The sequence below is a fragment of the Chiloscyllium plagiosum genome, unplaced genomic scaffold (assembly GCF_037043375.1).
Source record: "Chiloscyllium plagiosum isolate Xiang-an unplaced genomic scaffold, Cpla_swu_hap1 HiC_scaffold_23, whole genome shotgun sequence".
NCBI lineage: Eukaryota > Metazoa > Chordata > Chondrichthyes > Orectolobiformes > Hemiscylliidae > Chiloscyllium > Chiloscyllium plagiosum.
Genome location: NW_028270161.1, coordinates 41,331,756 through 41,355,207, shown reverse-complemented (window position 1 = coordinate 41,355,207; position 23,452 = coordinate 41,331,756). Strand labels below are relative to the sequence as shown.

The 23,452-nt window shown below is 40.3% G+C and overlaps 1 protein-coding gene across 16 annotated transcripts in view; it reads right to left on the bottom strand.

Annotated features, from left to right (window-relative positions):
- anks1b (ankyrin repeat and sterile alpha motif domain containing 1B) overlaps nt 1–23,452 on the bottom strand; it is an 818,433-nt gene that overhangs the window by 210,624 nt on the left and 584,357 nt on the right. For all 16 annotated transcript variants that reach the window (XR_015761150.1, XR_015761151.1, XM_043713626.2 and 13 more), the window contains one exon: nt 16,922–17,081. Coding sequence is in view for 14 of the 16 variants with exons in the window: in XM_043713626.2 (XP_043569561.1) it covers nt 16,922–17,081 (160 nt within the window). In the remaining 2 variants the exon portion in view is untranslated. The remainder of the gene's footprint in view (nt 1–16,921; nt 17,082–23,452) is intronic.

Here is a 23,452-nt window from a genome sequence, read left to right as displayed (position 1 = left end):
GAACAGGATAGAGTTTTCACCAATCTTCATGCACCAGTGAAACAATCTTTGATGTTGTTTGTTGTCTTCAACATACACACCCTTCCTTTATCCATTATTTTTCAGCATTCCAATGGTTAGAGAGTCATCTGAGCAACACAGACTGGAGTTGGATCAGGACCTCCTGGAATTCCATGGGAATTGCCCTGAAATCTCCTTATACCTAGAGTCATCCAAAAAAACCCTAAGTGCATAATCTGGAATGCCGTGCTTCAGTTTTGTTAATCGTTATCTAAACATACTCCAAACTGCCCCTCAGGTAACCCCTTACACCTGAGGGTCCTGATAACCACTGCCACACCCCTCGAACACCTGTCCAGAGTCCAAAAGACCATAAGACATAGGAGTGGAAGTAAGGCCATTTGGCCCATTGGGTCCACTCCATCAGTTAATCATGGCTGATGGGCATTTCAACGCCACTTACCCGCAATCTCCACACAGCCCTTAATTCCTTGCGAGATCAAGAATTTATCAAGCTCTGCCTTGAAGACATTTAATGTCCCAGCCTCCACTGCGCTCCGTGGCAATTAATTCCATTGGCCCACCACTCTCTGGCTGAAGAAATGTCTCCTCATTTCCATTCTAAATTGACCACCTCTAATTTTAAGGCTGTGCCCACAGTCCCTTGCCAACCCAACATGATTATACCCCCTTACCCCCTCCAGACCCGATGCCATTGACTAAACGTCCCATTGGCCCCAACAACCATCACCCCCACCCAGCACTACCATCTTGAAACCCCCGACCAATAACTTCCTCACTGCCACACACCCCCTCCCTGCTTTGTCACCACCAGATCCAACATCTCTTCCTACCCGCTGGCCCTGCGAACAACCTTGCTAACAAACCCCGACACTTTCCCCTGCCTGCCAACTCTTGCACAACATCCGCCACCACCTCACACTCTGCCCCCAACAATCCTGCCCCACACTCTGTTTCCAGCCCCGACACTCTCACCTGACCGACCCAAAGCACTCTGTTGCTTACCTGGCACCCTACATACCTGGCACTTGAAATCTCTTACTTATCCTTTCAAAGCACCTATCAAATTGCCTTGCTGGACATGTAATATACTGTACCACAGCACATTGATTATTGCTAAAACGGATATGGCTTGACTCTGACTCCCTGCACCCTGACTATCTTGCATTAAGGGGGGGTGAGGGACACGATTATGTTGGTCTCTGATCCAGAGCAGCCATTAGAATTCCTGGCCCTAAGTGAAAAGTTCAGTATTAATGTTTGAAAATATGAGCAAAGTGGCAATCTGATTGTGATTGCCACTTTTCAGTCTACCTGGGCTATTACTTCCGCTTAGTTCACAATGCTTACTGAGTAACCAGTGTGACAAAAAAAATGCTATCATACATGAGAGTATGTGACCTGAACACTTTTGAGTTAGGTCAACACCATTAATCACCATGGAGACAAGCATTTCTCTTATTGCCTAGCCCTGTCAAGACTCATCGCCCTCTCCTAAGGCTCAAGAGAATGCATTTTGTAACTCTATCCATAAAAGTATAAAATTCACCCACGCTCAAACACAATTTTGTCTTTATTCCACTGGATTGAAATATCATTTGATATTTTTAATTTATTGTCTGTCAATAAAGAAAACAGGCTCAGAATATAAAATTAGAATTGTGATCAGAAGAAGTTGCCTTTTGAATTATAGACCAACAACAACTTCAATTATTACTGGCAATCCATTTTTAAATGTATTTTGGAATAATGGCTATATCATCTGTAGATTGCATATTGCCATGGCTCAAGTTCATTGGGCCAAAGTTTCAGCCAATTTGGAGATAACAAGGGAACTGTGGGATTAATTTTACACTTAAAACTTATATTTTGCAACAATTCTCCACTTACTGCACTTGCTGGAGTAATAACCTCGCTGTGCTAATGCGACTCTGATTGCTGTCGCCCTGGTTACAAGTCCAGTGAATTGCTGTAGAGATTATTTTGCTTTCCTAGTCTATCTTTACTCAAATAAATTCAGCTCCATCTACAACTCATCATTGCCACCATTGGAAATTCTCCTTGTGACTTAAAAAATGGAACAGTAGTTAATACCGGCAGCAGTGTTTTTATGCATTCATGTGATGTGGGCATCACTATCTGGGCTAGTATGTATATCCCTAGTTGCCCTCGCGAAGAGGTTGTGGAGCTGCCTTCATGAACCACTATAGTTTGGTTGGTGGGGTTGAACCTACAGTACTGTCCGAAAGGGAGTTCCAGGATTTTGACACAGCAACACCGAGGAAATTGGTTTTCCCAGTCAGGCTGGCAAATGGTTTGGAAATGAACTTGCACATGACAGTGTTCCCACGGATATGCTGCCCTGGTTCTCCTAGATCGTAATGGCCCTGGGTTTAGAAGGTGCTGTCTAAGGAGACTACATTTGGTTTTTGATCGACTAGACTGAGACATCTCTCCCAAGTTTGGCACTTGATCCCAGTTGTTGTTAAGGAGGACTTTGCAGCATCAACAGGGCTGAGTTTCTTGCTGTTATTTTTGTTGCTACCATCAATCTTGGTTGGCCCATCTAGTTTCAATCCTTATTTGAGAATTGTCAACAGCTGATGCAAGGGAATGGCAGTTAAGAGTCAAACATATTGCTGTGGGTCTGGAGTCACATACAGGCCAGATCAGGTACGAACAACAGTTTCCTTCCCTAAAGGACATTGGTGAAACCAGATCGATTTTTATAACAATTTACAATGGTCTTAATGGTATTCTTTCAGAATTTAATAAATTAAAATCCAACCATCTGCAGTGGTGGTATTCGAACCCCAGTTCCCAGAACGTTACCGGGGTTTCTGGATTACGAGCCCAGCAACAATGCCATCACTATTTTCAAGCTATTGCTTATGTATTTTAAAAAAAATTAACAGAGGCCTTTTGCTTTCAATGCAGCTTCCCAGCTGCTCCAAGCATAACATCTTCCTTTGCACAAGAACTATTTCTAACAAAGTGACTGACTGAAGATAGCTTTACCCAAATCAAATCCCATGCATTCCTATCATATTTATTTCCATTCTCATTCTCCATTTGTCACTGATGCCAATATCTCCACAAATGGAAATAACACAACAGATGTTCGTGCTAAAGGATGGAAAATGCCAAATGGAAAACTGGGACTTTCACTTGTGATGCAAACATTACCAACAGACACCGGTTTAGACCAGAAACTGATTTGTAGCTTAGTAGAATGCATCCACTTAGCAATTTGTTATTTTTTTCTCCCCCAATGTACAATGCTTTGCAGTAGATATGTATTCATTACCAATTTTCTAAGGTGCCATTGATTGTCCATTTCTACTTATTTATTTTTAAGGTGCAATGCTAACGTTTCATTTTCTGCAAAAATGTGGTTGCCTGACAAGAAAGCAAATTTTAAACTACAAATGTTACACTGATACAGCACAAAAGAATGGCTGATTGCACTATGTCAGTTCAATTCAGGATTATCCAATTAATTACAGGCCTGATGCTTCTTCTTCACAGTCAGGTAATATCTTTCCCCTTTTTTAGATCAGATTACATTACAGTGTGGAAACAGGCCCTTCGGCCCAACAAATCCACAACGACCCGCCGAAGCGCAACCCACCAAGACCCCTACATTTACCCCTTATCTAACACTACGGGCAATTTAGCATGGCCAATTCACCTGACCTGCACATCTTTGGACTGTGGGAGGAAACCGGAGCACCCGGAGGAAACCCACGCAGACACGGGGAGAACGTGCAAACTCCACACAGTCAGTCGCCTGAGGTGGGAATTGAACCCGGGTCTCTGGTGCTGTGAGGCAGCAGTGCTAACCACTGTGCCACCATGCCGCCCTTCAAGAATTTTGTTCCAATTTCTATGGAATGTTATGATTGAATCTGTACCTATGACCCATTTCAGAGAGTATAGTGGTCATGGATTTCTGAGATGCCAGTTCAGCATCTTTGGTGAATTTCTGCAATGCATCTTTAAGATAGCACACCCTGCTGCTACTGAGTGTCAGTGGTGGAAGGAGTAGATGTGGTGTCAATCAAGTGGGGTGATTTGTCCTGGATGATGTCAGGCTTCTTGAATGTTGTTGGAGTTGTATCCTTCTAGGCAAGTGAGAAGCATCCAATTGCACTCCTCACTTTGCCTTGTAGATAATGGACAGGCTTTAAGGAGTCAGGAAGCCGGTTCCACTTGTCCCTCCACTGCTGGAAATGGTTCTCAGCATTTCTTCTATCAGAGTCCCAAGTAACTTTTAACAGCCCCATCAAATCTCAATTTAATCTTGGGATAAAAAGTCCAAAACAGTGTGAATCCTGGAAATCTGAAGTTACTGAAAATGCTGGAAAAGCTCAGCAAGTCAATAGCAGCTGCTAGACCTGCTGGCTTTCGCCAGCACTTCCAGTTTTTGCTCATTCAACATTCCCTGCTATAAGGAGAAAACACTCAACTTCCCCTGGATATCCACTGAACTCATCCCTGGCAGTATTCTAAAACAATCCTTTCTCCACACTCTCCAATGCCTCATTATATTTCCAAAAAGAGTGGTGCCCAGAACTGCACACAATACTTCATTTAAGGCCTAACCCAAACTCAAATAAAGATAATAGAATTTTAAAAAATTTTATTGACAAAGAAACCATGAAAGCAGACTTTCAGCCAGTTTTGAGAAGGTATCCTTTGCCATTATCGAACAGAATTACTTGAAAACAAAATACCCAGAAAATACAGTTGATCAGCATGTTACTGATCCACTTGTAATATATCAACATAACAAGCTTAACTTATGGAAATGAGGCATGCGACCTATGTACGAGTCTGACAGCTGCAGACAATAAAACTTGGAAATACGTGAAAATGGTAGTAGCAGTGACTTAGGCACATCCCACCTTACAGCACTGTCTAAGGACAGGAGTGCTGTGTGACCTGGTGTTTCAATGATAGATGCAGGAATGTGCAATGAAGCTGCAGCCGTGCCACCTATGTGCCCCAGAAAACATTGCTTGTGGTGCTCTCCCACTCTGTGCACAGTGGAGGGCAACTCTGGATTGCCAACACTTGACCAGGTCCAACGTTTGCATCAGGACTATCCCGGCAGTGGAGAGTTACCACCTATGGTGACTGGGAGAATTGGGTGAGTGAAGTACAGTGATAATGACCCAGGGTTGGAACATATGAGGATTCTGGGTTTATACTCGAAGTTTAGAAGGATGAAGGGGGATCTAATTGAAACTTACAGAATACTGAATGGCCTGGACAGAGTGGATGTTGAGAAGATGTTTACCCTGTAGGACAGACGAGGTTACACTGAGAGCACCGCCTGACAGTAAAGGGAAGACCTTTTAGAACAGAGATAAGGAGAAACCTCTTCAGCCAGAGAGTGGTGAATCTATAGGATTCACTGCCACAGAAAGCTGTGGAGGCAAGGTCACTGAGTATGTTTAAGATGGAGATAGAAAAGGTTCTTGATGGTCAAGGAGATCAAAAGGTTATGGGGAGAAAGCGGGAGAATGGGGTTGAGAAAGTTATCAGCTATGACTGAATGGCGGAGAAGACATGAAGGGCTGAATGGCCTAACTTCTGCTATATATCTTTTGGTTTTATGATCTAATAGCATGAGAAAAATCACGAGGTCTCACACAGGGAAACCCTCTGTACAAATTCACCCAATTGACAGTCAATGTCTGGTAAGTTTGAGCCATTGTTAATGAGACTGAGGAAGACCCAGATGGTAAGTTGTAATCTTTTATAACCTGGTCTCCCACTAAGCCCATATCACATCATAGACAATGATGCTTAAAGCACACCTTAACATTAACCCTTTCATCACATACACACCATCTTCATCACCTCCCAGCAATTTCCCATTATTTATTTCCATACATTTGTGCATACAGTAACTGCTTCATCTCACTCTCCAAGTCTCCAATTTTACATAACCAGGCAATGTGCACATTTTATTATTCTCCCTGAACATGTTCTCCTTAGAATTGAAAGAATGGCAGATCTTTGGGTTGAAGATTTTTGACTTAGATTCTGTTCCTGACAATGTGAATTCCAAAAGTGCCTGCAAGCTGGAGGACTATATACCTCTTGGATTTTCTTTATAGTGGATGTGTTTCCTGCTGAAATAGACAATGCTCCATTACAGTAACAGGACAACATTTAATCTCATGCATTTCCTTCATTACCAACAGCTGCCTGGAAAAATACTTTGTATTTTTGCAGTATCCTAAATCACTGGATCAGGCAAATTCTTGCAGTGGTCTCTATGATTGCTGAACAAGTAATATCTTCTTGATCATGTCCTGAATCTTTGGACATTGGTTGTCCCCTTCTTAGGTTTCTGTGGGCTTTATGCATCACATCTTTAATCTGTCTCAACTGGTAAAACTGTGCATTAGACTCTTCATTCAAATTGTTGCAAACACAAGTATTGTAGATTTTCATTCAAACATGAGGAAATCAAGATTATCACTTCTAGGATTTCTTCTTGCTTGGCATGATCTCTGTCACTAATACTGATGATTCTTCCTGGGGAGATGAGGAAATGAACTTCTCTAATTATTCTTGTCTTCAGAATCACCTTAATGTTCTGAAATCAGTCTTAAATCCATCTTTACTATTTTCTCATCAAGCTGTGCTGTATTTTGAATTACATCACTTAAAGCTTCATTAATGAACTCAAGTGTGATATAATGCTCATTGGCTATCTCATTCCATGTATATGGTTGCAAACCTTGCTGATTCCTGACAAGCTGAACTCATTTCAGCATTGAATTGCTTTGGAAATGATTTCTGCCAATCTAATACAGTTGCAGTCACTTAATGAAATAAATTCCTTATGTTAACATAGCTAATCTGAATGGATTTGATCTTCTGTTGGGGCTCTTGATTAGATTAGATTCCCTACAGTGTGGAAACAGGCCCTTCAGCCCAACTTGCCCACACCCGACTCTCCAAAGAGTAACCCACCCAGACCCACCTCCCTACCCTATATTTACCCCTTAATATAAACTGCATCATATCACGATGGTGCAATTTAGCATGGCCATTTCACCTAACCTGCACACCTTTGGATTGTGGGAAGAAACCTGAGCGCCCGAAGGAAACCCACGCAGACTCAGGGGGAATGTGCAAACTGCACACAGACAGTGTGGGAATCGAACCTGGGTCCCTGGCACTGTGCAGTGCTAACCGCTGAGCCACTGTGCCACCCCACTTCTGCCACAAGTCTGGGGATTCATGTCAATTATTGTTTGACTGGTTGTTCCATGACCAGCTATTTCACAATCAAATATTCCTTGACCTCTTATTTCATGACTGCCTTTGCAACATTCCCAGGTTTGTGTATTGTCATAAAGTGCATATGTAGCCTTAGACATCCCTCACTCTATCCACGCTTCACAAAGCCTGCTCACTACGCTCAAAAAAGTTGGACATATTTCCCTTACTTTTTGCTTCCTCAGTCTGTAAATCTGCTTTGTAGTTTCCCCTTGCTCACCAGGCAGTTCAACTAGACTTTCAGGGTCTCTGATGTCCATTTGCTATTCAGTTGAACGTTAACTCTGGGCTCCTCCTACAAATCACCAGCATTTGATCCCATCAATAACTGCCTTGGAAAGACAGTTCTCTGCTCCAAACTCTTTCCTGCTGCTGCACATATCTGAATATTTCTACTGCAGATTCTGCCTTGTTGAATCTTGCCATGAGATGTTCAGTCAGGTTCCTGAATGGTCAGCTCTTCCCATTGCTGACTGCATGCACAATCGGTCTTCTTAAAGGTGCGACAGCAGAAATCTTCAGACCTCCATGGCTGTCAAGATGCTGTACAAGGCAGCCATACCACTTGCCACCGTATCATTGAATCCTCACAATTAATCATAACGTTATCTCATAAATTCGCTGCCACCATCCTCTTTCCTGGGAGGGATCTGCAGGAATCACTTGGTATATTATGGTAGAGGCAGTATAACAAAAAGAGGCTCCTGTCTTAAACAAAATGTAATCTATTGTACGTCAGCAACAATATACAAGACACGTGGATGTTTTAAGGTATTGTTACGCGGCTGTGAGTAAGACCCAGATAGTGGGGTCTCACTTCCTTGCACCAAACCTACATAACATCATTGTAGTGGGTGATGCTTAAGGCACTCCTCGACATCAACCCTTTCACACCCTTATACCCTTAAATAGAAGCAGCAAACCACTCTGATCACAGGAATGGATGAGAAACAGGAACCTAGTATGGCTGAAGAATGTTTGTAAGTGAGTGGATGAAGGCATGGAACAAGTAAAAAGATAAATCCTAAGTAGAGTTTAGTGGCTTAGTGGTCAGCACTGCTGCCTCACAAAGCCAGGGACCTGTGTTCGATTCCACCCTTGGGGGACTGTCTGTGTGGAGTTTGCACATTCTCCCCATATCTCCAGGGGATTCTTCTGGGTGCTCCAGATTCCTCCCTCAGTCCAAAGATGTGCAGGTTAAGTGCATTGGCCATGGCAAATTGCCTATAGTGTCCAGGGACATGCAGGTTAGGTGGATTAGCCATGGGAAATGCAGGTTTATAGGATAGGGGGATGGAGTTTGGTGTGATGCTCTTCAGAGGGTCAGTGTCGACTCAATGGGCCAAATGATCTGCCTCCACATTGTGAGGATTCTATGATTCTGCTTATCACCCATTTTCAAATGGATAACATTTCCAATCATATGAACATTTGAATTAAATAATTTTCCTTTGATGACTTACAATTATTTTGTCTGCATTATCATGGGCTTGTTAATGGCTCTGATAATGAATGGCACTACATATAATCCATTACAATATTTGATCTAAATGTCCATCTCAAGCCAAATGTCAATTGGAGTACATTTTAGTACAGTTATGTACATTGGATGTATTGATCCCTGCTGTTTAACAAGCTCTGGTACAAAAAGAGGGGATATGCTATCAAGAAAAGCAGCGTTCCCTTTAAATTTGTAATGCAGTGGAAACTGCTTACAGTGCTGTAGGAACATGCAATGTAAAAGAAAGAAATAATTATGGCACAATCTTTTTATAGCAGCACAAGTTTCCCTAAGGTAAGGTCCATTTTATGGAATGACAATCGCATTATAGCGCAGCCCATCTGTTTGTCAGTTTTTTGGCTGGCAAATGGAAAATAACAATAAACAGAAGACATGGATAGGGGATTTGCTGCTTACAATATTTATCTAATGGACTGATCTTGTCTTATCCAACAGGAATGATTTCATATCAGCTCTTTGCAAAAGCATCGCATTTAAAGGGATTCTAGAATGCTTTCAATTTATAACATGGATTCAATAAATTTTAAAGCAATTAATAGAATACTGGGTGACTAACATCATATTATACAGTAATACCTTTTGTTGTATGCTACGACTTAAAGATATACTGTTTGATTAATTCCTCAGTGTTACGCAAAACCTCTCTGCAAGATCAGATCAGGCACCTTTCCTGATATTGATGGGTCAGTCCAGTACTTTCTCATTTCGTGGTGGCATTCCTGAAAATCACAACTTCAACTGAAGTAACTAAGAGTAAGTAGTTTGGCTGTGTAGGATCTTAAAATACAGGTATTAAGACATTGTACCCTCTCAGTTGAAATATTTCATATGGTTAAATCCTTACATTGTCAAATGTGATACATGTTAAAATAAAATAATGGTAACACAGAGAGAAAGATATAGCTTGCTATTTATAGTCACTCCTGCTCATGAACAATCCTGCTTCCTGAAGTTTATTCTTGCTAATCTTCCTGGTTCTGCAGACAATTTTCACTTCCCAAACCTCCAAGTTTTGATGTCTGCCCCCAGTCATGACATCCATTCTCCCCTCCCAGCCCCTTATCCTGGACTTGGGTTCTGTTAAGATGGTATGCAAGTGCAAATCGCAACGGTTGAGGTGCTGAGGTTTTGGCAATCATATTTGTTTTAATAAATGTTCCTGTGCACCACATTCCCCTCTTGATCTTGGGAGATGAGCAGCAACTTTTGAAAAACATTTTTCAAAAAGAAACATGGAATATAAAAGCCTCAATGCATCTGAGCTATCAGGATTCACAGTTTCACAACTTTGGAACAATGGCTTCAGATTGAAGCAGGATTTATGCATGAGAATTTGAGTCCAGGAGAAAGAAGCAATGCATGGTTCTGGGACAGACAAGAGGCTGCAACTCAAGTAGTCATGAGTGAGGAGAAACAACCATTTGGAGGTCAAGGTGGCAGAAAAAGAGCAAGTCGGAGATTGTGGACAAGGGTATGTGCCAACTGGGTTGCACAAAAAATGACATTAAAATGAATCTCACTAAACTCAATGAGATTACAGGTTCATTAATTTATTAATGTTAAAATGAAACAACATTAATCAGGACAACTTTAAGGAAGGACTTACTGCACCTCAGTATCTAGTGCATTCATCCACTTGATTTTGGAAGCGATCTGCACGTTTGTGTCAATTGAAAATTGGAGAAAGTGAGGACTGCAGATGCTGGAGATCAGAGTCGAAGAGTGTGGTGCTGGAAAAGCACAGCCGGTCTGGCAGCATCTGAGGAGTAGAAGAGTCGATGTTTCGAGCATAAGCTCTTCATCAGTAAAGATCAAGGGCTTATGCTCAAAACATCGACTCTCCTGCTCCTCGGATGCTGCCTGACCATCTGTGCTTTTCCAGCACCACACTCTTTGACTCAATTGAAACGTAGCTTGGGTGGAAGATTTCCCTGCTCAATAAAAAGGTTATGGGATCAAGTCTCACTCCAGGACTTGAGCACAAAAGTCAAAGCTGCCACTTCAGTGCAGTACTTCAGAGTGCTACACTGTTCAAGATGCTATTTATCAGAGGAGTCTTTAAGCTAAGGTCTCATCTGCATTCTCAGATGGATGTGAAAGATTCAAAACACTATTAGAGTTATAGAGTTGAGGAGTATCAGGAGGTTCTCTCTGTTATCTGTTCAAAATTCACTCTTCCATCTACATCACAAAAACAGATCATCTAGTCATTTCACACTGCTAGTTGTGAGAGTTGTTGTGCAAAAACTAGGTGGTTTTCTTACATTACATTGGTGACTATACTAGAAAACTGGACTAAAATGCTCTGAATATCCAAGGCACGACTGAAATGACTTACTTTTTCTCTTTTATTAGTTTATCCTTGAATCATGGAATGTGGAAATCAGTTTTACGAGTTTGCAGAACATATGCCTCCAGGGCAATCATTTCAAGAACAATGCAGCATTTCCCTGATTACTTTGTTCACGTAATTCCTCGGCCAACTAAAACAAATATTATTCATTTAATGTTCAGAGCTTGTCCTGCAAAAATCAACTATCACATTTGCTTATATAAGAACAATGACTGACCATCAAAACTAACATTGGTTCAGAAGCACTTTGCAACGTTCTGAGACATAATGATCAGCACGTCCATTTTTATTTCTTAAAACCTTTTGAACCAAAGTCAAATCACTCTTAAGTGGCAAGATGGCTCTTCTGTTGTTCCTGCAGATAGAATTCTGGGTGAGGCCAAATGAAATCAGTTTAACATTCTGGAAAAAATGTGAAATAATTTGGAGTTGTAGTTAATGTCCTTATATCTGCCGAAGCATGATGTTGTTGTCAGAGTATCAATGTCCTGGACTTCAATTTTTGGGCACTGATGCCAGTTTATCTGCTTTCGATGCTCTCTCAGAAAATTGCAGTCACTCACTTTCTGACATTGATTGAAATCATCTTGCTACAGGAATATTTCTCGCAGTTATTTCATTTTTACAGAAGTCAATGCCTGTGGAGTACTCGTGCTTTCAGATCGAGACCCCAGTGTGTGGAGTGTTTAATCTCCAGGCTCGACATTCCTGACCTCAACCACATGCTTTGAGAACCAAACAAGAGTTGGCTATACATCACCTCGCAAAGTGAAGGGCAAGTATAACAGAGATCATTATGCTCTCTTCCTTGTGGATACAAAAAACTGGGTCATTTTTGAATAGAATTGATAGAGCCCTGGGTATAGGTTACCTGTTTATGTTGCTTTTTTTCACAGGAGGTATCAAAGTAGCACCATTCCCCATCACTGCATCCTTCAGAAGTGGCAGGCGATAGCCTACTGGCATTATCACTAAACTATTAATCCAGAGACCTAGGTAATGTCCAGGGTTTGAATCTTTGCAATTAGATTAGATTAGATTACTTTACAGATTAGATTACTTTACAGTGTGGAAACAGCCCCTTCGGCCCAACAAGTCCACACCGCCCCGCCGAAGCACAAACCACCCATACCCCTACATTTACCCCTTACCCAACACTATGGGCAATTTAGCATGGCCAATTCACCTGACCTGCACATCTTTGGACTGTGGGAGGAAACCAGAGCACCCGGAGGAAACCCACGCAGACACGGGGAGAATGTGCAAAGTCCTGCCATGACAGATGATATAATTCAAACACAATTGAAAACATCTGAAATTAAGAATCTAATGACAACTGTGAATCTGTTGCTGGTTGTTGGAAAAACCCATCTGGTTCACTATTGTTATTTAGTGAAGGAAACTGCTTTCCTTACCTAGTCTAGCCTACGTGTGACTCCAGACCCCCAGCAATATTTTTGACTCTTAAACTGCCTCTGGGCAATTATGGATGGACAATAAATGCTGGCCCAATCAGAGACACCCACATCCCATGAGCAAATAAAAATAATGCCTGGTGGTTGTTAGTTCTCCATGCCCAAGTCAATAGAAATCAAGCTGTTTCTGTCAGGAAAGCAACAGAATTCAAGGGTTATCCCAAGATGCCACTTCCCGGGTTGCAGGAGATTTGAAGGGTTTTTTTTCGGATGATTCTATCCAATCAAGTTGCTTCAGTGAAAGTATCACCTAAAATACATATGCTTATAATCTGGCTAGAAATGGACAAATATCACAACATCATCATGATAATAAATTGAGTGATGAGGCTAGAAAGTAAGCTGAACAGAGAATATTATGTCTTTCATGAAGATTATTTCAGTAAAAGCCCCTGTGCACTAAATAACAGAGAATTGTCCACATAATCACATCATCATTAAAATGATTAAGAATATAAATTCCACCCAAAAAACACAAGAAAGTTGAAAGAAGTGCTGAGTTAGAGACTGATGGATTTGATTGTGTCATGGCAAATTGTAGTTAAAGGGCATGAATCTGGTCACTTCTTCAGGCAAAATGTATAAAGCTTGAGATGGTTAATTATGATCTAACAGGAGCAGTCAATCACATTGAACTAATAAATGGCCACTTATACAGACTACATCTGAAGGGAAGAGAGGGATTAGGGAGTGTGTAATATCAGTTTTGGGAAAAGTGAAATGAAACACTGCATTGCACAGATAGGAATGCAGTTAACAGTATTAGTAACAAAGGAGGGAATGCAGAAAAATTAACCTGACTGTTTTGAAGGTCAAATGAGACAATGTACTCAGGGAAAGACTCCAGAAGACGGTGTCCAACCAAAACAAGAGAGAATTCAGGGACACTAGGAAATATACCTTTACAGCAGGCAGACAAGAGGAGGGCGGAAACGTACCGAGAAATTGAGGTTGCTAGAAGCCAGGGTATAACGGAAGCCTCAGTACCCTCCAAAACAGAAATGTTAATGGTGAAGGTGGCAACTCTTCAAGTAGAAAGATGTCAAAAGATTACATTCATTCCATGGAGTGAACAAGCCTCTATTTTCTGCATTACAGGGTCTTGTCTTTAAGGTTGTATTAAAAAGACATTAAATAATTGGGAGAAGTAATAAAACATTCATCTTACAAAAATAGTTCATTTGAATCTCGGAATCATTGTTCCTCTGGGTGTGAACCAGAATTCAATCGACTTTGGAGTGAATCCTACAAAGTGGACAATCTATACAGAAACAAATTGCCTCCCTCATTGATTGGTATTCTGACAACAATTCATGCTCCTTAGAGGCAGGGGATGCAAAAATCAATGGCTCAGATTTTAACTCCAGTACAGATTTCAGTAGTTGTGCAGTATACTGAGATTAAAAATTAATCTCCAGCTCAAGAAATATACTCTGAGCTATTTTAACACCTGAGCATCATTTCTATCCCATGAGATGATTTTCCATCTATTCCTGGCAGGTAAGTGCTTGTCCATTTACAGAAGGAAGACAGAGGTGAACTGTTTCTGAACTGCCTTCCAGAATTTTTGAGCTCTGAGGTTGAGCTCCTTGTTGATTAGTGGGATAATTGCACCAATACTCAGAAGGTAGCTTCTGAGCATTTGCAAAAAGTGGCAATGTCATCTTGATGTTTAGTCACATAGGACTAACATCAGATGGAGGAAGGTACCAGCTAATTATTGCTCTACCATGTTAATCTATAAAGTCATGGGCAATGAATGTGAACAGTGGCACTATCCTTGAATTCAGCTCTCGTATGTCTCAAGCTCCCAGAAGCTCCTATTGACATTTCTACATCTCTGCCAGGACTGGAAAGGTCTAGGCTTTCCCTGTGAGGCCCAAGGAAGTAAAACTGAATGAAAAAAACATTGTTTTTTTTTGTCTTTTCCTGCCAGCATCTCTACAACATTGAATCGGCCTGCTGGAAACTCATTTCAGTGCCTTGGTCAGAAATCTAGGCCTGCTGGATGTACAGACAAAAGCAAGTGAAATTTGGAACTGGATATCTCTCAGATGCTCCACAATGGGTAGGTAAACTCAGAAACTAAGCTGCACGCCCACATCTGTCAGATCACTGAGTGAAAATTGCTACCAAAGGTTTCATGCGAATTACAATTCATTTGGCATAAATGCAGTAAAAAGGAAAGCAAAATTTCCAAAGCTCAGTGATTGGATACTGAAGCTTACTTTTTGACACTTTAAACGTACACAAAGAATTATGATCCTGCTACTTCTTTGCAAACATTAAAATGTAACGGTTTGATCTATTATTTGGATACGTTGACGTGCGAGCTAGACTGGGACTCTGCTTTTCTTTTGATCTACAGAGTGAGAATTGGTCAGGAGGAGAGATAGAGGCAAAGATAACTTTTAAAATAAGATGATGTGTACAATTTAAATGCTTTAGGTAAAAATGTCTCATGGGATGGCCATAAACTATCAATTTGCTGATTCTAAGGATTCTGTCACTGATTTCCAACTAGAGACAGATTTCTGTTTGACCTTGTAACTAACCACTTATGGTAAATTATTAATCATCTCCGTTGTACGTCCAATACTGTACACGTTATCTCTCAGAGGAAGCTGTTGGAAATCGAACTGATCAATTAGTCCCGGTGTTGGATGATAATTTCACTTATTGACTCATGCATTGAATTTTGCACTTTCCCTGTGTGAAACTGCTTGGCTTCCAATAATTTTCCTACTCTTGTCTCACAGCAAGAATCAGGATCACATTGTTGTGGGTGGTAAGTTGCAGAGAATGGGTTTATTTCGTACCTCCATAGTCTATGAGCCGAACATGGTCAGCACAATGGAATGGAATAACTCTGCAAAGTAAAACGCAGCAGTTTCTTCAGTCCACAGCAGTGTATCTTTATATAACAAATCAAAATACTTGCTGTAGGTTGATTTGCAAAGTGACACTTGACATGGTTTGGTTTTAATCTTTGATCAATAAATTTGATTAACAGCATTTATTAAATCAGAATATTAAAAGTAAAGGGACCAATGTTCAAATGTGCACTTTCCCTTTCAAAGATTACACAGCAGTTACAATAAAAATTTCTGTTGTAGATTTGGATGATCAAATGTACAATGTATCATAGAATATTTACTAGTTTATATTATAAATAAAATGGATATTGTAGAGTTCTTTTACATTTGAAATCAACATCTTGCTATTGAGCTTTAAATGAGTAATTTCCTCAAAAAAGAATGATAACCCTCTTTAAAATTGTCCACTTGCATGTTGGTGATTTTCCCATCTAGAATTCTTAAGTCCTACTTATTGCTGGAGCAGGGTTCAAGGCCAAGACACAACCTTTTTTTAATAGCAATTGCTGTTATATTTCAGGAGTTAACTTGTTTGAGGCGCCAAAGCCACTTTGATAATGGCTGAAGCAAGGTAACAAAGAGTTAACCTACAAAAATAGACGTTTATGGGTAGTACTTGGTTCTGTCACTGATATTAATAATACGATGAATGGTGCCACATCATTAAGTTGGACTTTATCAATGTCTGAATACACATTAGATGGAGGTTGAATCTAGTTACAGCTGTTTTCCAGCAGTGAAATGGGAGAACAAAGATCTACTCGAACGACCAAAATGCACATTCATTTGTCGTCATGCACCTAAAGCAAGCTAGTACTTTGCACTTAATCCTATTATGCAGTCTACCTATTACTCCAATTGGAGCAGTAAACTTTGGATTTTAAGGCTCTATTTAATGCAACTTAGAGACTTCTCCTCAGATTATGGTATGAATAATCAACAATAATTTAGAACAAATTCTTCAGAGATGACGTTTTCTTCCTTCGTGGGCCTATCAAAACAGGCTATATTTTATTATGTTAACTTGCCTTTTTGGCTTCAAAGACCAATCAGTCAAAGGGACCTCTATGTTTCAGACAGATTTTCAAATGGAAATTAATATCACTTTGAGGTCAATCAACAGTAGCTGCTGTCAACTGACATGCTGATTACAATGATACTCCCGCCCCAGGAGAACTGAGTTCTAGAAGTCTCAAAAGAAATTTCAGTGAACTAACCTTTATATAATATGGTGAGATCAGCTCAGTGGGACACAGGCACATGTAGTGCCCTTTGCTCTGTTTCACCAGTACTGCCGTATGTGCCTTCTATATGTATTTCGGTTATATTTGAATCCAAAACCTGAAACTTAAGGGCTCTCAAGTTGTACTACCTGTTATTCCTGAAGACACTCTGGATATTTCCAGTGAACGGGGTTTCTTTGTAACAGCCAGGAATTCATAAGGACTGTTCTCTTCTTCTGGAGGGAAACTGTCTAGGGATGGAGACAGCCTTATGTCCAGAGTCTGGTCATCTGCCTTTGTTTCTGATTCCTGCAAAATGGCACAAAACGTTAAATCAACTATTTTTATCTGTGTTGTACCATCACAGGTAAACTACCTTTGCTTTGTCAAAATAAGCATTTTGTTATCTGAGGTATACATGCACAGTAGTTTTTTTTTCCCAAAAATTGCACTGGAAACCAGATTTATTTCAGTCTTATATATTGAAAGCTATTTGTTATGTTGCAATTATTGCTACTGCATCTCTGAAGCGTTCTATAGTCCTTTGTCATCATACAAAATAATTCAGTGCCAACTGACATGTACAGAAATTTATAGACAGCCCTGAATGATCCAGGTCCTAACTCCATTCTATGCTGACTCACTAACTTTATAAAGATGTGGCTCATTTCCTACTTTCCAACAAGGGCTTGTTGATTGACTGCTCCAAAGCAGTGCAATAATTACACCTGCTTCAGTCTGTAAATGAACTTGGCCAAACTACAGGCTATAAGTTACTAGTTATGAATGTATTTAATTCATTTATCAACTCTTCTTCTGTGAAATTGGTCTTCTCCACAGCTGTTACTTCACTATGTGATAATAGCACAATTGGTTCGATTTTCTTTGTGGGTCTATTTAGAAATTCTTGGCTATTCATTGCATCAGGAGATGTGACAGACCATTAAATCGAACAAAATATCACTGTTATTCAAATAGTTAAACTATGTAGCTGTTCCAAACTAAGTCCAGACCCAGGTGGCAATTCAACTCATCTTTCCACATCATTCACTGCATCTTGATTTACATTGTTTTTGCTTCCATTATTCTGCCTGAAAGGTCAATTCAATAATAATCACTTCTTGCTTGAAAAAAGTGTTGCCTGATATTAGTCATCTTGGCTTTTACCAGTTTGGACCTATGTCCCCTTGTTGAGAAGGTCGCGTTTGAGGAGGTGGGGGGGTGAGAGAGAGAGAGAGAGAGAGAGACTGCCCAAGGTGAACCCTTCCTGTTCTATTTATCTTACAAACTTTTATCCAACCACTTTCACTTCCTTTCAAGACTGGAAAGCTCCTGTCTTTAGAACCTTTTCTCATAACTCAGTCTACTGGCATCTGGCTCCTCCCAACATTACTTTTACTATTTAGGTTTTTTTCCACTGTGATTTGAACTGGACACATTAAATTACACTGTTTTTATTTCATGTTAAATTTCAGTTCCACTGGCATGGCAATAAAAGCTGCTGTGCAGTTTGCATTATTAGTGATTAGACAATGGCTACTGTTGAAACTAGTATTACTTGCAATGTCAATGCAGTAAGTTCAATACCATTTATTTATTATAAAAGACAAAGTCCTGCAGAAACTCAGGAGGTCTGGCAGCATCTGTGCAGACAGAAACAGAGTTAATGTTTTAAGTCCAATATGATTCTTTGATAGAACCCATCCATTTATTATTGTCCCATTTCTTTTCTTTCAATGTGTAAGACCCAAGCTGATTCTAGAAACCACAAGGGGAAAATCAACAGTGAAATATTAAACTGATAAAATCATATAAAGAAAGTAATAGATTTTGTGGTTTATGTACGTTAGACATGTATGCTGCTTCCAGTTTTGTTAATCTCATTTACAGGTTGCAGTGATGTAATAAAAAAATACCGGTTTTGCCTAATAAATGATAAGCAGACACCTTCTAAGAAACTGAGCTTCAATAATCCGGCATTATTGGATTTGGAATAAGATTCTTCCAAGAATTACACTTCTCGATGCCTCAGAAAGGCAGCTGACATCAGTAAAGACCCCTCCAACCCTGGTTATAATCTCTTCCAACCTCCCCCATCAAGTAGAAGGTACATGTGTTTAAGCTTTTGTATCAACAAGTTGAAGAACAGCTTCTTCACTGCTGTTATTAGACTTCTAAATGGACCTCTCAAATTTTAAACCTATTGCTGATCTTGCTTTTTGTGCACCTTCTTTGCAGCTGTAGCTTTGCATTCCTCGCTCTGCTCAATCGCCCAATGATCTTTGCCTATACTGCATGCAACACAAAACTTTTCACTGTATGTGTACTTAGGCACATGTGACAATTAATGAAATTAAAGCTAAAGTTGGGAAAATAGCAACAGATTGGATTAAAACACTAATTCATTGTGCAATGGAATGTCAGAAAATTATCTAATAGAGGCCTGCTGCTTAATAACAGGAGCAAGTGATAGAAATGACACTTACCAAGTCTCCTAAGGACTGAAAGCAGAACACACTCCCTCCCACTGTTTCAATTACAAGTGACATGTGACTCCATACAGTCAGAAAACACAGACAGACCCCAAGGAAGAAAACAATCTGAGACTCCAAACTTATGAATCCTGACAAAACAAAATATAATGGTGACACTCATTCCACCTCCAGGGCTCTGAGAGATTTGCTTTTTTTCTCATAATGAAAAAATTCTGCTACCTCTGCTGATATTTTGTTTGGAAGTAAAATTGTGATGTCCCTGGACTTTCAGCTCCACAGAACAAAGAGGCTGATTCAGTCCTAACCCATTATGATGATCTTCACTGTCGCCTTTCTTTCACCAGGAGACAGAAATCTTCATTCTGTGCTTACTATAATGCCAAAAAACAACAGATGGAATAAGAGATTTCCCTCTGTCTGTGCCCAGATGCTCTGGATCACCTGGGCACAGTGACTATCAGACAAGGGATGGGTTGGCATGATATCCATAAAAGAAAATTTCCTAGTTATCTCAGATTTGTGGCTCCCACAGGGCAATCAAACAATGAGTTTGTAAGAATTATTTGCTAACATCTGTTAAACTGTGTGCGCTGAGCATGGAAGGGGGCTAGGGAAATAATGGCATCAGCTCTCATATGTATTCATTTGCTGAGATTCACAGTGGTATTGTTAATCAATCATTCACCTAAGTATGGAATTATGACACTGAGGTTGGAGCAATAGCAGCAACAGCACAGAGTAAAAGTTAGTTAATAGTGCATTAGTAGAGGGAGACCAGTAGGTATTTCTGGTATAATGTGTGTCTTGTTGACGCGACTTGGTTGTAACATGGTTGACGAATGGCGGATGCTGTTTGGACAGCGCAAACTTTCTACTGCACAGATATAGTGATTTCCTACAGTAATCTTCTTTAGCACATGATTTGGAGTTTAGATTAGATTACTTACAGTGTGGACTGCCGATGTTGGACTGGGGTGGACAAAGTTAAAAATCATACAACACCAGGACATAGTCCAACAGGTTTATTTGGAAGCCCTAGCTTTCAGAGTGCTGCTCAGCTGATGAAGGAGCAGCACTCCGAAAGATAGTGCTCCCAAATAAATCTGTCGGACTATAATCTGATGTTATGTGATTTTTAACTTTGTACACCCCAGTCCAACACCGGCACCTCCAAAAGGAAGGTTTGATGTTAACAGGTTGGATATCTTTCATGATTCAATGATATCTTAAATGGAACAGTAGAGACAGAAGGCAGGTTTAATCCATTGGGATCCTGAAGCAGTGAACAACTGCCATCAAAATCTTTTTTTTAGCTAATAAGTGAAATACATTTAAAAATCAAGAGAATACAGTTTAAAAGCTCTATTGATGTAATGTTTTTTTAAAATATAAAAGCAGGCAAGATAGCTGAGAGAAGGGCTGTGTTCTGATTAGACATACATTGTAATTACGTTTCTATACACTTCAGGAGAATGCAAAACTGACAAAGTGAAAGAACAAATGACAGTAAGTGCTGGCTTTCTGTTAGCTTTCTTTGCAAGTTGAGCTAAGACAGGCAAAGATTGCTGAAGTAATAAAGTTCCTCTTTTTTTCACGCAAGTAAATCTTGTAATTGGTTCCTTAATTTGAATTAGTACTATGCTTCAATGGAAGTATTATGTAATGGCCTGATAAAAAAAGTTTAAAAGGGGTTAAAAAGAGGCGAATTGATCCACTTCCCCTCACATTTTTACTGCCCAATGATTGGCATAATATCCAAGATTAACGGTCTTAGTCTGGGTACCCTGCAATGTCCGAGACCCCAGTTCGAGTATTTTACACTGACCTATGCGGAATGTAAAGTTAAAAAGATGAGCAAGGCTTTGGAATTGAAAAGTGTCACTTCCCGCCTCAGGCGACTGACTGTGTGGAGTTTGCACGTTCTCCCCGTGTCTGCGTGGGTTTCCTCCGGGTGCTCCGGTTTCCTCCCACAGTCCAAAGATGTGCAGGTCAGGTGAATTGGCCATGCTAAATTGCCCGTAGTGTTAGGTAAGGGGTACATGTAGAGGTATGGGTGGGTTGCGCTTCGGCGGGGCGGTGTGGACTTGTTGGGCCAAAGGGCCTGTTTCCACACTGTAAGTAATCTAATCTAATCTAATCTAAAAAGTATCCTCACTATGGGTAGAATCGTTTACTTAGCTAACAGCTGGAGGTTCCACATGAAACTATAAAGGCAATCAACAAACAAGGATAATGGCGTGAAAGATAAATAGCAGCAAAATACAGCCAGAGGAAAGCAGAAATAACTATTCCTTGCTGACAGGCAAGAAATTGTACTTGCTGCCAATGGACAAAATGCAGATTCCATACTCTCAAGTTATGGTGATCCCAAACTTGATCCATTGAACATTGTTGCCTGTTTACTGCATTTGCTGTTTGGACTCCAAAGATTTGACCACATTAACTACACCTGCTTCCTGTATGTTTTGCAGTAGCTACACTCTCATTGGAAGAAAACCATCTATGGCATTCCTGACTTGATGCCATTATAATCTAAATGGAAATGGGTTGTGATAGACCATTGGTCAAGCAAGGACTTTGCAAAACCTACATTTAGTCTTCAACATTATTGATTCCAAGCCCACGAGGAGTGGCACATTTTGGACAGCAATTTTGTTTTGGGGTTGGTCCTGCATCAGGCTAATAGGGGATCTCCAGTTCTGAGAGATCAGTGACCAGACCATCAGAGGGAGGAGCTGCTTATGTAGGTGAGAAAAAGAGAGAGACACATACACTGTGTGTAAGAAAACTGAAAAGAAAGAAAGAAAGAGAAACCTCTCCTGCACCTAGCCAATGACATGGCGCAAAAGGTTATTTGAAGCAGGACAGCCAGAGGCTCCTGACCAGAATATGGTGGATATAGGGTCTCAACTGTCTGCTGGAATTTGACCATCCCACCATTGCAGTAGAACATTCAGCTTAGAAATAACTCATTGGCAGGAACATTCGAGCAAGTCAGTACACTGCTCCCCAATGCCAGTTTTCAAGTCTTTCCATCTCTAGTACTAACTCTAATCTGAATCAAATATTTTGAAGTGTGGACTTGCTTTAATTGTGACATGAAATACAATATGTGCCCAACACAGTGACGCTGACAGAGTGCTGAGCTTTCTGTGAAAAGAAGGAAGAGGAGCACAAGTGCAGTTAAAACATGACATTAACAGAATGTCCACACCACACGCATTAGCCTAGCTAATGCACTTTAAATGGCACAACAACATTGTCAGTTCTTTCCAGGTTCTGAGATGCTCAAGCCTTCAACTTAAAGCAATCATATCCATTATGATCTCTGGAAACCATGGCAGTAGTGATTTATTTTCCCCCGTTGCCTAGCACCACTTGTCCTGAGATATCCTCACTTAATGCAGGATGCCTTATGCATAATACTTTGGATGATAGTCTTTGGTACTGTTCTATTGCATCTCAACAATCTTCCATAATTTCTCTTGAAGTGGGCTTTTCCAATTTTGGTCGATAAGTTCAGGTCATGTACATTATTTGTAAAGCTGATCAAACTAACCAGTTTGACACTTGCAATATATATGGCAGATGGATATTATTCTCGTTCATCCTTACTGCTCATATCAGCATTTATTTCACACAAGCAAACCTATTGCTCACATTTTCCCACAAGTTGTAGCTGTGAAAATCCATTGTCAGTGTCTGGTTTACTGTTTCTTTTATGCTGTAATTTTGTATATAAATAGGTTGCTCTTTCGTCCTTTGTTGTGACCTCTCAGCATTTATAATAGCACTGAAGACCTTCTCAGTAAACTGGGCTTTACACAGCCTGGGTTCTCACTCCACAGTCACTCAATCTAACATGATAAACAGCTGAACTGTTCCTATTTAAACCTGTAAAGAGGCTATTTGCTGGTTATAGGTGAGGCTGCACCATTATTACACTTGTTTTCTGCTTGATTACCCAGTTGTACGCTAGCTTTATCAGAATCAATCTTGCAGAAAGTGTACACAGTAAAGTTGTGATTGCCAGAAGGTACATTAAAACAAAAGCAAGAAAGATCACCTCAATATGACACTTTCTCAGTGTACTGAGAGTAATTTCACTACTTAATGTGTTACAACCTAACATCCTGAACCCAAGTAGTCCTTTTTATCTGGGAGAAATCAATATCACCTCCAGCT